The following is an 18,630-nucleotide window of genomic DNA, read 5'->3' on the forward strand; positions in this document are numbered from 1 at the left end:
CCATGCACTCACCACTCTCTGAGTAAAAAAACTTACCCCTGACATCTCCTCTATATCTACTTCCCAGCACCTTAAACCTATGTCCTCTTGTGGCCACCAATTCAGCCCTGGGGAAAAGCCTCTGACTATCTACCCTACCAATACCTCTCATCATCTTATACACCTCTATCAGGTCCCCCCTCATCTTCTGTCTCTCCAAGGAGAAAAGGCCGAGTTCCCTCAACCTGCTTTCATAAGGCATGCTCCGCATTCCAGGCAGCATCCTTGTAAATCTCCTCTGCACCCTCTCTATGGCTTCCACATCTTTCCTGTAGTGAGGTGACCAGAACTGAGCACAGTACTCCAAGTGGGGTCTGACCAGGGACTTATATAGCTGCAACAATACCTCACGGCTCCGAAATTCAATTCCCTGATTGATGAAGGACAATTCACCATATGCCTTCTTAACCACAGAGTCAACCTGCACAGCCGCTTTGAGCGTCCTATCAACTCGGACCCCAAGATCCCTCTGATCCTCCACACTGCCAAGAGTCCTACCATTAATACTATATTCCGCCAACATATTTGACCTACCAAAATGAACCACTTCACACTTATCTGGGTTGAACTGCATCTGCCACTTCTCAGCCCAACTCTGCATCCTATCTATATCCCTCTGTAACCTCTGACAGCCCTCCAAACTATCCACAACACCCCCAACCTTCGTGTCATCCGCAAACTTACTAACCCACCTCTCCACTTCCTCATCCAGGTCATTTATAAAGATCACAAATAGTAAGGGTCCCAGTACAGATCCCTGAGGTACACCACTGGTCACCGACCTCCACTCAGAATACGACCCTTCAACAACCACTCTTTGCCTTCTGTGGGTCAGCCAGTTCTGGATCCACACTGCAATGTCCCCTTGGATCCCATGTCTCCTCACCTTCTCCATAAGCCTCATATGGGGTACCTTATCAAACGCCTTGCTGAAATCCATATACACTACATCTACTACTCTCCCTTCATCGATGTGCTTAGTCACATCCTCAAAAAATTCAATCAGGCTCGTAAGGCACGACCTGCCCTTAACAAAGCCATGCTGACTATTCCTAATCATATTATACCTCTCCAAATGTTCATAAATCCTGCCCCTCAGGATCTTCTCCATCAGCTTACCAACCACTGAGGTAAGACTCACCGGTCTACAATTTCCTGGGCTATCCCTACTCCCCTTCTTGAATAAGGGAACAACATCCGCAACCCTCCAATCTTCTGGAACCTCTCCCATCTCCATTGACGACACAAAGATCATCGTCAGAGGCCCCGCAATCTCCTCCCTCGCCTCCCACCCCAACCTGGGGTACATCTCATCTGGTCCCGGTGACTTATCTAACTTGATGCTTTCCAAAAGTTTCAGCACCACCTCTTTTCTAATATCTACATGCTCAAGCTTTTCAGGCCACTGCAAGTCCCCACTACAATCCCCCAGGTCTTTTCTGTGGTAAATACTGACGTAAAGTATTCATTAAGTACCTCTGCTATTTCTTCTGGATCCATACACACTTTCCCACTGCTGCACTTGATAGGCCCTATCCTTTTGCATTTCATCCTCTTACTCTTCACATACTTGTAGAACGCCTTGGGGTTTTCCTTAATCCTGCCTGCCAAGGCCTTCTCATGTCCTCTTCTGGCTCTCCTAATCTCTTTCTTAAGTTCCTTCTTTTTAGCCTTGAACTCCTCCAGATCTCTAACATTACCTAGCTCTCTGTACCTTTTGTATGCTTTTCTTTTCCTTTTGACTAGATTTATTATAGCCTTTGTACACCACAGTTCCTGTATCCTATCACAACTCCTTTGTCTCATCAGAACATGTCTGTTCAGAGCTCCACACAAATATCCCCTGAATATTTACACATATCTTCCGTACTTTTCCCAGAGAACATCTGTTCCCAATTTAATCTTCCAATTTCGTGCCTGAGAGCCTCATAATTCCCTTTACTCCAAGTAAACACCTTCCTAGCCTGTCTGTTCCTATCCCTCTCTAGTGCTAACGTAAAGAAGATCGAATTATGATCACTATCACCAAAATGTTCACCCACTGAGAGATCTGACACCTGACCAGGTTCATTTCCCAATATCAAATCAAGCACAGCCTCTCCTCTTGTAGGTCTATCTACATACTGTGTCAAGAACCCTTCCTGAACACACCTAACAAACTCCACCCCATCTAAACCCCTCACCGTCTGGAGATGCCAATCGATGTTTGGGAAATTAAAATCCCCCATTACAACAACTCTGTTATTCTCACACCTTTCCAGGATCTGCTTCCCTATCTGCTCCTCAATAACCCTTTCACTATTGCGCAGCCTATAAAAAACACCCAGCACCGTTATCAACCCCTTCCTGTTCCTAACCTCCACCCACAGAGACTCCGTAGACAATCCCTCCACGACGTCCACCTTTTCCGCAGCCGTGACACTATCTCTGATCAACAGTGCCACTCCCCCACCTCTCTTGCCTCCCTCCCTGTCCTTCCTGAAACATCTAAATCTCAGCACTTGAATCAACCATTCCAGTCCCTGAGCCATCCAAGTCTCTGTAATGGCCACCACATCATAGCTCCAAGCATTGATCCAAGCTCTAAGCTCATCCTTCTTGTTCACAACACTCCTTGCGTTAAAATAGACACATCTCAAGCCTGTCTGAACATGTCCCTTCTCTATCACCTGCCCACGGCACCCACTCCGAGCCTTCTCCACTCGAGAGCCAAACACCTCTTCCCCAGTCTCTCCAATACAGATCCCACCTCCCAACAATTCTAGTTTAAACTCTCCCCAGTAGCCTTAGCAAACCTCACTGCCAGTATGTTGGTCCCCCTGGGATTCAAATGCAACCCGTCCTCTTTGAACAGGTCATACCTGACCCAAAAGAGGCCCCAGTGATCCAGAAAACTGAATCCCTGCTCCTTACTCCAATCCCTCAGCCACGCATTTAACCTCTTCCTCATTCTGTTCCTATACCCACTGTCACTTAGCACAGGCAGTAATCCGGAAATTACTACCTTTGAGGTCCTGCTTCTCAACTTCCTTCCTAATTCTCTAGAGTCTCTTTTCAGGACCTCATTCCTTTCCCTACCTATGTCGTTGGTACCAATATGTACCGCAACCTCTGGCTGTTCTCCCTCCCCCTTCAGGATATCTTGGACGCGATCCGAAACATCCCGGACCCTGGCACCTGGGAGGCAAACTACCTTCCGAGTTTCTTTCCTGCATCTACAGAATCTCTTGTCTGTCCACCTAACTATGGAGTCCCCTATCACTTAAATTGGGATCCGACCTCCTGTCAGATGAATGCATCTGGTGGCACACTGGTGGAAGCAATATATTCCAAACAGCAGTAGACAGCTTGCCATTCCTCCAAGGATCCACTAAAGGAGGCTCATAAAAGCAAGTAATTGTTGTTAGTGGAGCAGGCTCTCTGTGTAGTTATCTACTGCTGTCTTGCTACCAGTTTGCATTGCTGTTGCCCAGTTAGTCTCCCAACTGTCTGGCCTATATGTTCAGATGATGGGCCCATCTCCCTATCATCTCCCATCTCTTTCATGTTTGCCTGTCTGCTTCTCTCTGCTCCTGCCTGATCACACACATCACTGTCAGGTCCATACTTGAATCTGCTCAACTGTCTGGCTCTCCATCTATCCATTTGCCTGTAGCCTTTCTACCTGTGACATTCTGTTGCACTCACCGGTTATTAAGGCAGCAGTAAATGATGGGGTTGTACATAGTGGAGCTCATGGCGAGCCAGAATATTCCCAGGTACACCTGCTGGATGTAGGTTTCAAAGTAGATGTCTTCATTAAAACTCCCCAGGATGAAATACAAATGGTAAGGCAACCAGCAAACTGCAAAGGTCAACACCACGATGATCATCATCTTTACAACCTGCAAGTAAGTAAAGAGCTTCCAATGAGTTGTTGGAAAGTGTACTTAACATAGGTTAGAGAAAAGAAGTAGTCATTAAAGCAATGGGATTTATCAACCCAAAAGTCTTGAGGAATTGAAGATTAAGCTTCAACATTCAGAACAACCCTGGAAACAAATCATTTGCACAATAACAGAACATAATGGTTTTATTTCTCTCTGAATAGTTCTGATTATTATTTACAAAAGCCTTGGAAATGGGATAAAGACTAAAGTTGTGTCTGAGTTCTTAAAATATATTTTTAAGAACAGCTTTTATCAAGTTGCTAAAAGCTGTTCTTAGAAAAATATTTTAAACTGTTATCAGAGTTGAGCTTCATGAACACTTTAAAAGAACAATGGTTACTGGGGATGCCAAACATGACTTTTGGCAACAGAGGTCCAATCTCACGGAATTGGTTTGAATATTGAGAAAAAGTGATTGTTTGTAATAATAAATGGTCAAATATTACGTATTGTAATTCTCAGTAATCCTTCGATCCTTCTTTTAAGAGAAGTTGCATCCTGTAGTGTTAACAGACGTCTCTTAGGCTTGACTGTGAATTGGCTGGAGTTGTCCAGATAATTTCTGGCATTTATGGGTGGCATCCTGTCTCTATCAGACACTGATATGGATCCCTGTTGAGACCAAGGATTTTGGAGACCATTATTAGTGATTTGGATGAAGGAATGAGAAGTAAAGTGCTTCTGTGAATTTATTGATAATACTCACTTACATTTAGGAAAACGTTGAGATGTTTTGTATATTAAAGGTGCCTGATAAACAATAACATGTTAATAATAATATAGAGCACCTTTAACATGACCTACACTTACTTCACAAGAGCATTATCAGAGACAAGTTTATCATACAAAGAAAAAGGCACATGGGATAGTATTGGGACAGATGACCAAAAGTTTGATCAAAAAGTTAGGTTTTAAGGACAGCAATTAAAGGTAGAAAGAATTCCAGAGCCTAGGACCCAGGTAACCAAGGGCAAAGCTGCCATTAAATTCAAGGATGAACTAAAGCAGGGAGGTTATGGTACAATCATTAATTAGGCCACAGCTGGAGTAATTTGCCGTTACATTATGGGAAGATCTGATTGCACTGGACAGGGTGCAGAGGAGATTCACCAAGATGTTGCCTGAGGTGGAGCATTTCAATTATAAGATCAGATTGCATAGGCTGGTATTGTTTTCTTTGGAGCAGAGAAGACTGAGGGGTGACCTGATTCAGGTATACAAAATTATGAGGGGCATAGATAGGGTAGATAATGAGAAATGGCAGAGAAGTGTATAAGGAGAGGAATAGGTTTAAGGTAAATGGTAGGGAGTTATAGGGGATTTGAGGAATAATCTTTTTCATCCAGAGGATGGTTGAAACCTGGAGCACACGGCCTGGGTGGTGGTTGAGGTAGGTACTCTCACAACACTTAAGAAGTATTTAGATCATCACTTAAATTGCTGTTGTATAGAAGTCTACAGGCAAATGGGATTAGTCTGGATAAGTACATGACAGCTGATGTGGACACAGTGGTATGACTCTATGACAGGCCGAAACTGGAGGAGCCCAGATATTTCAGAGGGTTATAGGGCTGAAGGAATGGCAGCGAGACCACAATAGATTTGAAAATAACTGAAAAAAATGGAGGCATTAAAACTGGGAGAAAGCATAGACTAAGATGAAATAAGTTAGAACGTGGGCAACAGAATCAGTGGCCTCAAGGGTACAAAGAGTGAAATAAGGAATACCATTCGGTAATGTGTTGGACTAATCAAGAATAGAAATTACAGACACATAGATGAGGTTTTCAACAACAGATGAAATGAGTCAGAAGTAGAATAGTGATGAAAACAGATGATCTTTAGCGTTGTCACGGAAATGAGTTTCAAAATTAAATTCAAAGTCAAGTGTGATAGCAAGGTAGCAAACAGCGTATTTCACTCTCAAGCTGTTGCCATGGAGAAAGGTGGATTCCACGGCCAGGGAATTTGTAGAACTGAAGAAGATGGCTTCTGATGTTTTGGGGGGTGTCATATGAAGCCTACATATGTGCAGTCAACACTCCTCAACCCTCAGGAAGTCCATTTTTTGAGCCTATCTGAGCTGCCTGATGCTCTCTATTCAAGGAGAAGGAGATGAATTCCCTTGTCCTTGAGCCTGGAGTCTCTGATGTTCTACAAACTGTGACAGATCAACTACCGCAACCTGCAGTGATCCAGAAACTAAGAAATCCTGAGTAACCATGATGTTTACAGGTATTGCAGTCCAGGCATCGATCACTGGCTGCCAAGTATGGGTTTCAATGTCACCAACATCTTTGATACATTCCTCCTCAGATGAAGGTAGGAGCACAGGGCCATCCAACAAATGCCCTTCTTCCTGTTATCTTTTAGCCTACTCTGTCAAGGAGGCTTTGCTGTCATCCATCCCGAAAGGGGCTGCTACAAAATCACCAATTTTGTTGTTAAGGAATAAATGGTTGCTTCCATAAATGTTCTGAAGAATAAAAAAAGACTGCTTCTACTTTGTAGTTTTGTACCTCAGACTCAACAAACTCTTTTCCAATTGGTCCCCAATAAATGTGTAAGAAATTGATAATCCGATTAAATAGTAACGTTTCAAGCTTGTTTCTGTTGTCCAGCGTGTTTCTGCAGCAGAACCCACACTGTGCCAATCGCACATTCATTAACCAATTTGACAAGAGAAGGACCAATTATGCATTGCACTACTGATGTCATCTCCACTTGGTTTGGGTCTGTGCACATAACATGCACAGAAGAGCATAAATCAAATCTATCATGACTCATGTTAGTAGCTGTTAGTATTACTAGTGTTAATTATAAGCCGTTATTTGCGATTTGTGATGAATAAGCAATTCATTCCTGCAATACTTAAAAAGTTAAATACATGAATTAATCTCTTGCCTGTTCTGTTCCTGTGGCTAGGTTATCTGAACCAGAGTAGCTTTTGTTGGCAAAGCCAGTATTTAGTGTTCATCCTTAATTGCACTTGAGCCATCCTATTGAATACTGCAGAAGAACAAGCTACTCACTCTGTACTGTTGGGTAGGGAGTTCTGGGATTTAGACCCAGTGACGATGAAGGAATGGCAACATATTCCCAAGTCAATATGGCATTGACTTGCAGGTTTGGGAAGTGATTTTGGAGGAGCCTAAGAGAGGAATTGCAGTGTATTTTGTAGACGGTATGCACTGGATGCCAGTGGTGAAGGAATGAATGTTTAGGATGCTGGATTGGATGTCAGTCAAGGAAGATGCTTTTACTTTGGTTTGTCACTGATGGGCATAGTGTCGAGCTTCTTGAGCATTGTTGGAGCTGCATTCTTTCAGAGAAGGGGAGTCTATCCCGTCATATTTCTTGTCAATGGTGGAAAATCTTTTCTGGAGAACCTCTGACTTACTCTTAACAGCCAAGTATTTATGTGGTGGGTCCAGCTGAGTTTCCAGCCAATTATGACCTCAGGATGTGACAGGAGGAGGGGTGATCTTGGTGGTGATAATGCCATTGAATATCAAAGACAGGTGGTCAGACTCTCTTTGCTGGAGATGATCATTTCCTGACGTTTTTGTGGCACAAATGTTAGTCATTTATCAGTCCATGCCTAAGGGTTGTCTAGGTGTCACTGCATTCATCATCTGAGGAGACACGAAATGGTAATGAACGTTGTGTAATCATCAGCAAACATCTCTTTTTCTGAAAAGCAAATAAATGTAGATGCTGGAAATCTGAACTGAGAAACTGTAAACTCTGTGGATACTCAGCAGATCAGGCAGGATCTGTGGAGAAGAAGCAGTGAAATTTTAACTCTGTTTTTGCCTCCATAGAAGCTGCCTGTTCTGCGAAGTACTTCCAGCATTTGCTGCCTTTATCCTATTTCTAACATTGTAATGCAAGAAGGTCATTGAGTAAATAGTCCTCAGGGCCTTCTGCAACACTGACCCCGGCACTGGAATAATGACCCCCAACAACCATATTTGTTTGTGGTGAAGTATGACCTTAGCCATTGTAGTGCTTTCCCCCCTTATGGCTATTGACTTCAGTTTTACCAGGGCTATATAAAGCAACATAGTCAAGGGCAGTATCCTCGCTTTGCCTCTGGAATTCAGTTCTTTGGTCCAGATCTTGAACAAGACTGATGTGGCAGAGTGGCATAAGGCAGCACAGTGGACACTGCAGATAGTACCGTTGTCTCACAGTTCCAACAATCCAGATTCAATTCTCATTTCCAATGCTATTTATGTGGAGTGTGCATGTTCTTCCTCTAATTGCTTGGGTCTCCCCTGGATATTCTGGCTTCCTCCATCCCTCAAAGACAAGCTGGCTATCAGGTTATTTCTTGACTGTAAATTGGTCCTGGTGGCCAGTGGGAGAATCAGGGGAGTATTACTGGGCAGGTGAGAGAGAGTAGGTTACAGAGAAGCAAGTGGGGAAATGGGATTGATGGGACTGCTCTGAGAGACAGCATGGACTTAAAGGGCCACATGGTCTCCTTCTATGTCACATGGAAATGTAAAAAACATACAATATCTGCAGCTAAAACAATCCCAAATCGGGTATGGGTGAGGATTTTATTAATGAATAAGAGCTGTCAATGATAGATTCCATCATTTTGTTTTAATTAGGGTAGAATTATTGGATGATAATCAACTGGATAGGACGGTCCCTAGCTTCTGTGGATGGGACATAAATAACGTTTTCCATACTGTTGGTTAGATGTCAGTTTTACAACAGTACTGGAACAGCTTGGCTATTTCTGGAGTGCAAGTCTTCATAGAGTCATAGATCCATACAGCACAGATACAGGCCCTTCAGGCCCAACGAGTCCATACTGACCATGGTGCCTACCCAGCTAGTCCCAATTTCCTGCATTCAGTCCATATCCCTGCCCCAGCATGTACCTATCTAAGTGTTGCTTAATGATACTGTTGTATCTGCCTCAACTACTTCCTCTGGCAGCTCATTCCATGTACTCACCACCCTGTGTGAGAAGAAGTTGCCCCTCAGGTCCCTTTTAAATCTTTCCCTTCTCACCCTAAATCTATGCCCCCTTGTTTTAGACTCCCCTACCCTGGGAAAAACACTGTTACCATCCACCTTATCTATGCTTCTCATAATTTTAAACACTTCTGTAAGGTTGCCCCTCATTCTCCTACACTCCAAGGAATAAAGACCTAGCCTGGCCAACTTCTCCCTGTAACTCAGGCCCTCTAGTCCTGGCAACATCCTCGTAAATCTTCTCTGCTCTCTTTCCAGTTTAACCCCGTCTTTCCTATAACGGGTGACCAAAACTGTACACAGTACTCCAAGTGCGGCCTCACCAATGACTTATATAACTGCAACATAATGTCCCAACTCCTGTACTCACTGCCCTGACTGATGAAGGCCAGCGTGCTAAACACCTTTTTCACCACTCTGTCTACCTATGATGCCGCTTTCAATGAACTATGCACTTGTACTCCTGGGTCCCTGTGTTCCATTACACTCCCTGGTGCCCTAAAATTCATAGTATAAGTCCTACGCTGGTTTGACTTTCCAAAATGCATCACCTCACACTTATCTGTATTGAAATCCATTTGCCACTCCTCAGCCCACTTCCCTAACTTCTTCACTGTCAACAACACCTCCTAATTTCATGTCATCTGCAAACTTACTGATCAAGCCTTGTGCATTCGCATCCAAATCATTTATATAAATTACGAATAACAAGGGTCCCAGCACCAATCCCTGTGGCACACCACTAGTCACTGGTCTCCATTCTGAGAAACAACTTTCAACCACCACCCTCTGCTTCCTGCCTCAGAGCCAATTTTGAATCCATCTATCTAGCTCTTCCTGGATTCCATGGGACCCAAACTTCTAGACCAGCCTACCATGCGGGACTTTGTCAAAGGCCTTGCTAAAGTCCAAACAGACAACATCCACTGCCCTATCCTTATGTACCTTTTTGCTTACCTCTGAAAGGTTCATCAAGCACAACTTTCCATGCACAAAGCCTTGCTGACTCCTCCTAATCAGACTCTGTCTATCCAAATGTTAGTGATCCTGTCCCTCAGAATTCCCTCCAGTAACTTCCCCACTACTGATGTCAGGCTGTCCAGCCTGTAGTTCCCTGGCTTGTCCTTGCTACCCTTCTTAAACAATGGAACAACATTAGCCACCTTCCAACCTTTGGGAACTTCACCAGTGGCTAACAATGAAGCAAATATCTCCGCAAAAGGGCCTCCGCAATTTCTCCTCTAGCCTCCCACAATGTCCAAGGATGCACTCAGTCAGGCCCTGGGGGATTTATCCACCTTAATGTGCTGTAAGGATGCAAATACCTCCTCCCTGGTAATATGAATTTTCTCCAAAACATCTCCACTAGTTTCCCTTATCTCTTGAGCAACCACGATTTTCTCCCCAGTAAATATCAAGGAGGAATATTCATTAAAAATCTCACCCACCTTCTACAGCTCGAGACATAGGCAGCCCTGCAGATCTCCAAGGAGACCTAATCTCTCCCTGGCCACCTCTTGGGCTTTTCCTTAAACTTACCTTCCACATCCACCTCATACTCTCTCTTTGCCCTCCTGATTTTCCCCTTAAGAGTGTTCTTAATCTTTTTATAGTCATCAAGGGATTCACTTGTCCCCAGCCTAAACCCAATGTATGCTTCCTTCTTTTTCTTGACCAGATCCTCAATATCCCTTGTCAGCCAAGGTTCCCTGAACTTGCCAGGTTTACCCTTCATCCCAACAGGAACATGCTGCCCCTGGACTCTTGATATCTAAAAGCCTCCCAGCTGCTATTCATTTCCTTCCCTTCTAACAGGCTCACCCAATCGACCTCTGCTAGATCCTGCCTAATTCCCTCAAAATTAGCCCTGCTCCAGTTTAGGACCCTAACCTATGGATCTGGTTAATTCTATTAGTGTTAAAACTATAGAATTATTGTCACTGGAGCCAAAGTGCTCCCTGACTTGCCCTACTTTGTTCCCTAAGAGGAGGTCCGGTATTGCACCTCCTGAGTAGGGCCTCTATATACTGACTCAGGAAACTTTCCTGGACACATTTCACAAATTCCACCTCGTCTGGGCACTTAACACTCTGGGTAGTCTGGGGAATTTAAAATCTCCCACTTATACAACCCTGTTATTCTTACAACTATGCGCAATTTCTCTCATTCCTCAAGTTCCTGCTGACTACTAGGGAGACTATGATACAGCCCCACCAGAGGACGCTCCCCTTCTTGTTTCTAAGTTCTACCCATATGGGCCTCTCTGGACGATCCCCAAGACTGTCATCTCTAAGCATTGCTGTTATGTCCTCCCGTATCAGAACGGCAACACCCCCTCCTCCCTTACCTGTATCTCTGTCACACCTGAGGCATCTGTATTCTGGAATATTGAGCTTCAAGTCCTGCCCTTCTCTCAGTCATGTTTCTGTTAATGGCTGTAACATCCAGTCCTCAGAGCCAATCCATGCTCTGAGTTCATCCACCTTACCAGTTGATCCTCATGCATCAAAATAAATGCAGTTTACCTGGGTAGTCCTTTCCCTGCCTTTACTGTACCCCTGACTATGCTGATCACTAAACTTGCTCTCGATGGCTACTGCTTTATCCCATGACTTGCTCCTGCTCAGAGTCCCAACCCCTGCCAGTCTAGTTTAAGCCCTCCCGTGTAGCACTAGCACATTTCCCTGCAAGGATATTGTTCACTCTCTGGTTCAAGTGCAACCCATTCCTCTTGTACAGGTCCCCTCTACCCCAGAAGAGATCCCAGTGGTCCAAGAACCTGAATCTCTGCCTCCTGTACCAACTCCTCAGCCTATCCTTCATCTGGCCTATCCTTCTATTTCTGACCTTGCTCTCACATGGCACTAGGAGTAATCCAGAGATCACCACCCTCGAGGCCCTGCTTCTTAACTTCTCACCGAACTCTCCTATACTCATCCTGCAGGACCTCATCCCTTCTTCTACCTGTGTCATTTGTACCAACATGTACAACGACTTCTGGCAGTTCGCCCTTCCCCCTCCAGTATTTTCTGCAGCTGCTCAGAGACTTCCTTGACTCTGGTACCCAGGAGGTCACACACCATCCTGGCATCTCTTCTGCAGCCACAGAATCTCCTGTCTGCCCCCCTCACTATCAAGTCTCCTATCACTATCACCCTGTCTGACTGCAGCCTTTCTCTCTGAGCCTCAGAGCTGGTCACAGTGCCAGAGACCTGACTACTGCTGCTAGCCTCTGAAAGATCATCCCCCTCAACAGTATCCAAAGAGGTATATCTGTTAGTGAGGGGAATGGCCACAGAGGAACCCTGCACTGACTGTATACTCCCCTTATTTTTCTGGTGGGTCACCCATCTATCTGAAGCCTGTACCTTGGGTGAGATCACCTCCGTAAGAGTCTCATCTATGATGCTCTCAGATTCCCAGATGATCCTGAGAACATCCAACTCCAGCTTCAGTTCCTTCATCGGGTCTGTCGGGACCGGAGCTGGGTGCACCTCCCACAGATGTGGTCATCAGGGAGACCGTGAGGTTCCCTGACTTCCCACATCTTGCAGGAGGAGCATTCCACTGCCCTGACTGCCATCCTGCCTACACTGAATCAAGTATTAAGAATCAACATCAAAATATAACTTTACCTGTTCTTACCTGTGCCTCCTCACTGGTCCTTTCAAAGATCCACTCTCACTCCCAACACCTGGGCCACTTACTCAGCCTCTTCACGCCAAATCCTCTTGAGCGAAAGCCTCAGCTCCCACTCCTGCACTGACACAATGGCCGCTCCAAAATGGCCGCTCCGCTTGACCCTTTATTGGCTGCTGTTAATTAGCTAATTAGCCAATCAACTGTTAACTAATAATTTTCAAACTTGCCTCTTTTAGAGCCCTGTAAAGTGAAACCCACAAGCGAGGCCCGAGACCTACCTCTTTTAAACTCTCCCGCTCTCGCACCAAGTCTTGACTCCTGTAAAGTAAAACTCAGAACTACAGATGGAATATAGAGTCATAGAGTCATAATCACACAACATGGACACAAGGCATTCGGCATCCGTGTCCATGGCAACCAGTGGGTACCCATCTGTATTAATCCCATCTTCCAGCATTTGGCCCATAGACTTCTACTTCTCATTTCAATATTTGTAAAAAGCTGCCAGTGACTCTGCCTCCACCGCTCTCTCAGCAGCGTATTCCAGGTACTCACCACTCTCTGGGTGAGAATGGTCCCTCTCAGATCCCCTCCAAATCTCTTACCCCTAAATCTATGTCCTTTATCTATTCTCTAATTGGTTAAAAGTTTCTTGCAGCCTACCCTCATAATTTTATAAACCTCCTCTGCTCCAGGGAAAACAGACCCAGCCTCTCCAGTCCCTCCTCATAACTGAATTGCTCCATCCCAGGCAACACCCTGGTGAACCTCCTCTGCACAGAACCTCCAGTGCTATCACATCTTTCCAAAAGTGTGGTGACCAGAACCGCACACAATGCTCCAGCTGTGGTCTGACAAATGTTTTATAAAGTTAGAGCATAACCTTCTTGCTCTTGTATTTCAGTGCCTCAGCTCATGAAGGCCAGCATTCCATGTGCCTTCCTAACCATGTTATCTACCGATACTATCACTTCCATGGACTTTACACTTGCATACAAAGGTCCATTTATTCCTCAAAGCTTCCTAGGTCTTACAAGTCATGGCATATGTTCTAGCCTTATTAGTAATCCCAAAATGCATCACCTCAAATTTGTCTGGATTAAGCTCCATCTGCCATTTCTCAACCTATTTCATCAACACCCTGTAGCCTAAGACAACCCTCCACATTATCAACATCTCCACATATTTTAGTGATATTTGTAAATTTGCTGATCATGCCACAACCACAGCCAAATCATTCACATATACTACATACAGCAAAGGATCCCAGCACCAATCCCTGTAGAATACCAGGCATCCAATCACAAAAACAAGCCTCTGCTATCACCCTCTGTCTCTTGTTGCCAAGTCAACTTTGGATCCAATTTACCAACTTTCCCTGGATCAGACTCCCATGTGGGACCTTGTCAAAGGCCTTACTAAGGTCTGTAACTACAGTGACTGCACTGCTCTCATCAATACACTTTGTTACCTCTTCAAAAAATTCAGTCAGATTGGTCTCACAGGATCTGCCCTTGACAAAGCCATCTCTGATTAGTCCCTGCCTTAACAAATGAGTATTAATCCTGTTCCTCAGCATATTTTGCAATAACTTCCAACTACTGATGTTAGGCTCATGGGTCTGTGATTACCGGGCGTTTCCCTGTTGCCCTTCTTGAAAAGGAGAACTACATTGTCAAGTCTTCTAAACTGGTCTATCCAGTGCTTTTGACCTTTTATTGATTTGTTATGAAGTGAATGGAATTTAATGACTGGCTCCTTTCACAGCAGAAATCTCAGGAGGAGTTGAAGATGGATCTTCTACATGACACATCTGGTTGAATTTGTCTTGCTGGGCTCCACCATCATTGTGAATAGGGATGTCTTTAAACTTCCTTCTGTAAGTTGTTTAATCACCCACATTATTCATCACAATTTGTGGACAGACTGGAGAGCTTTCATCTGATCCATTCGATATAGGGCTGCTTGGCATCATCTACTGTATGCTGTCTATTTTTGCTATTTAGCACATGTGGCTCTGCGTTGAATTTCCACCAGGTTGGGATCTCAGTTTTAACGTAGCTGAGTTTGTTTTCAGCATCTCCGTCTATGCTTCTCATGGAGTGAGGGTCGATTGCCTAGTTTGAACGTAATGGTCGAGTGAGGGATGGATGGAATACTCTCCTGCTGCTGCTGCTGATTCATTGCAATTGCAATAGAGAACCATCAGAGATAAACTCTGCAACAGACAGCCAGATCAGCATGTCCAAAATAGATTACCATAACAGAAATAGTTTATTAACCGGAGTCATGAATTTAGGGATTGGTTTAACAAAATAGAACATAGAACATAGTACAAAACAGCACGGGAACAGGCCCTTCAGCCACAATATTGTGCCAACTGATTAAGCTAATGACACCTAATTAAATTAATCCTTTCTAGCCTGCACATAGTTCATATCCCTCCATTCTCTGCATATTCATGTGTCTATCTAAGAGCCTCTTAAACCCTCTATCGTATCTGCCTCCACCACCACCCCTGGCAGCGCACTCCAGGCACCCCAACCCTCCCTGTGTAAAAACAATTGCCCTGCACATCTCCTTTGAACTTACCCCCTCTCACCTTAAATGTACAGACTCTAGTATTAGACATTCGACCCTGGGAAAAAGATACCGGCTGTCACTCCATCTATGTCTCTCATAATTTTATCAACCTCTATCACATCTCCCTCAGCCTCCACCGCTCCAAAGAAAACAACCTCTGTTTTCCAGCCTCTGTTTTCCAGGTTTGTCCAGCCTCTCCTTATAACACATGCCCTCTAATCTAGGCAGCATCCTGGTAAATCTCTCCCAAGCCTTCACAGTTTTTCCTATAACGGGGCGACCAGAATTGAATCTAATACTCCAGATGTGGCCTTACCAGAGTTTTATAAAGCTGCAACATAACTTCCTGACTCTTGAAATCAATGCCACAACTAATGAAGGCAAGCAAGTGATATGCCTTCTTTACCACCCTATCAACTTGCGTCGCCACTTTCAGTGAGCTGTGGACTTGGACCCCAAGACCATATAAAAAGTCATTATTCTCAGTAACAGATGGTAACCACAGAGAATGATCCTTATTAGCAACATTTTACAAAAACGATGAGGGTTTGATCTCAGGAATAGACTACCAAAACAGTTATTGTTCTCAGAAATAGACTCGCAATACACAAGGTTTATTATCTCAAGAAATGATTAACCAAACACTGAACACCATTATTTCATGAGTCAATTACTAAAAGAAATAGTCATTCTTATCTGCAGCAGTTACCAAACAAAGAGAAGTTGATCTTATAGAGTACATTGCCCTCAGAAAACAATGTGCCATTGATCCCAGTCATTGGATACCAAAGCTAATCGCTATTGATCAATATAGCTGCTTACCAAACATCCTTGAATCCTAAATTTATAACAACACCGAAGGAGGCCATTTGGTCCATTAGATCCACGCGGTTCCAGGTGATCAATCTCATTAGACCCCTTCCCTTTCTCTTTATAATTACCAAAACTGAGTCGTTATTCATAGGAAGAGAGCAACAAAGCCGAAGAGCCATTGCCCTCAAGAGCAGATTATGAAAAGTGGGAGTCATTGATAGCAGGAACAGGTTAACATGGCAGGAAGTCACCACCGTCAGGAAGACCATAGGATCATAGAGTTGTACTGCATAGAGACAGGCCTTTCAGCCAACCATGTCTATGCCGACCATATGCCCATCAACACTCATCCCACTTGCCTGCATTAATTTCATAATCCTTGATGCCCAGATACCTCTTCAATGTTGTCACTGTTCCTGCCTCCACCATCTCCTCTGGCAGCTTGTTCCAGATACCAACCACTCTTTGTGTGAAAGATTTACCCCTCAAATTCCCTTTAAACCTTCTCCCTCTCACATTAAGCCAATGCCCTCTAATTTTAGACACGCCTGTCATGGGAAACAGACACTGGAAATCTAGGCCTCACACAATATTCCTCTATCATGCCACCTCGGAGCCTCCTTTGCTCCAGGGAGCACAGAACCAGCCTATCCAGTCTGTCCTGATAACTCAAGCCCTCTAATGCAGGGAACATAATTGTGAATTTTTTCTACACTCTCTCTTGCTGAATCACATCCTTTCTATCATGCAGTGACCAGAACTGCACACAATACTCCATGCAGTCTAACCAATGTTTTATACAAATGTAAAATTATGCCAGGACTCTTATACTTAATGAACATGGAACATAAAACGTAGAACAGTACACACAGGCACAGGCCCTTAGGCCCACAATGTTGTGCTGAACTTAATTTAAATTTTAATTTAAATTTAATTTAATTACGCAAATGACACCTAATCCCTTCTGCCTGCATATGGTCCATATCCCCCCGTTCTCTGTATATTCATGTGCCAATCAAAGAGCATCTAAATGCCTCTATCGTATTTGCCACCAACACCACCCCTGGCAGCGCATTCCAAGCACCCACCACTCTCTGTGTAAAAAACTTGCCCCACTCATCTCCTTTGAACTTAACCCCTCTCACTTTAAATGCATGCCTTCTAGTAAAAGACATTTCGACCCTGGGAAAAAGACACCGGCTGTCTACTTTAATCTTATAACCTTATAAACTCCTATCAGGTCTCCCCTCAGCCTCCGCCGCTCCAGAGAAAACAACCCAAGTTTGTTCAACCGCTCCCCATAGCACATGCCCTCTAATCCAGGCAGCATCCTGGTAAACCTCTTCTGTACCCTCTCCAAAGCCTCCACATCCTTCCTATAATGGGGCGAACATGCATCGGCCTTCGAAGGCAAGCATGCCATACTCCTTCCACATCACCCCGTCTACCTGTGCTTCCATAGAACCATAGAACCATACAGCACAAAACAGCCCCTTCGGCCCACCATGTTGTGCCGTCCATCAAACCACCGTCGCACTATCTAACCCTTTCCTCCTGCATATCCCTCTATCTCACATTCCCCCATATGCCTATCCAACAAACTCTTGAACCTGTCCAATGTATCTGCCTCCACCACCACCCCAGGCAGTGCATTCCATGCACCAACCACTCTCTGGGTGAAAAACCTCCCCCTGACATCTCCCCTGAACCTCCCACCCATAACCTTAAAGCCATGCCCTCTCGTCTTGAGCATTGGTGCCCTGGACAGGAGGCGCTGGCTGTCTACTCTATCTATTCCTCTCAATATTTTATATACCTCTATCATGTCTCCTCTCATCCTCCTCCTTTCCAGTGAATAAAGCCCTAGCACTTTAAGCCTCTCTTCATATTCCATACGCTCTAATCCAGGCAGCATCCTGGTAAATCTCCTCTGCACCCTCTCCAACGCCTCCACATCCTTCCTATAATGCGGCAACCAGAACTGAACACAGTACTCTAAGTGTTGTTTAACTAGAGTATTGTAAAGCTGCCTCATCACTTCCCGGCTCTTAAACTCAATCCCACGACTTATGAAAGCTAACATCCCATTGGCCTTCTTAACTGCTCTATCCACCTGTGAGGCAACTTTCAGTGAACTGTGAATATGAACCCCCAGATTCCTCTGCTCCTCTACACTGCCAAGTACCTTGCCATTTACCCTGTACTCTGCCCTAGAGTTTGTCCTTCCAAAGTGTACCACCTCACACTTCTCCGGATTGAACTCCATCTGCCACTTGTCAGCCCAGCTCTGCATCCTATCAATGTCTCTCTGTAAGCTCCAACAGCCCTCCACACTATCCAGAACACCGCTGATCTTAGTGTCGTCCACAAACTTACTAACCCAGCCTTCCACCCCCTCATCTAAGTCATCTATAAATATCACAAAAAGTAGAGGTCCCAGAACCGATCCCTGCAGGACACCACTAGTCACTGCCCTCCAATCCGAGGGCACTCCTTCCACCACAACCCTCTGCTTTCTACAGGCAAGCCAATTCCTAATCCACACAGCCAAGCCTCCCTGGATCCCTTGGCCTCAGACCTTCTGAAGAAGCCTACCATGAGGAACCTTATCAAACGCCTTACTAAAATC

The 18,630-nt window shown here is 44.6% G+C and overlaps 1 protein-coding gene across 1 annotated transcript in view; it reads right to left on the minus strand.

Moving 5' to 3' along the window:
* The window catches only part of tacr2 (tachykinin receptor 2), a 58,682-nt gene that overhangs the window by 10,834 nt on the left and 29,218 nt on the right, over positions 1 to 18,630 (minus strand). Inside the window, exon 4 of the mRNA XM_052027786.1 lies at positions 3,727 to 3,923. Within this exon, the coding sequence (XP_051883746.1) occupies positions 3,727 to 3,923 (197 nt within the window). The remainder of the gene's footprint in view (positions 1 to 3,726; positions 3,924 to 18,630) is intronic.

Source organism: Pristis pectinata, chromosome 12 (assembly GCF_009764475.1).
Source record: "Pristis pectinata isolate sPriPec2 chromosome 12, sPriPec2.1.pri, whole genome shotgun sequence".
Classification (NCBI taxonomy): Eukaryota; Metazoa; Chordata; class Chondrichthyes; order Rhinopristiformes; family Pristidae; genus Pristis; species Pristis pectinata.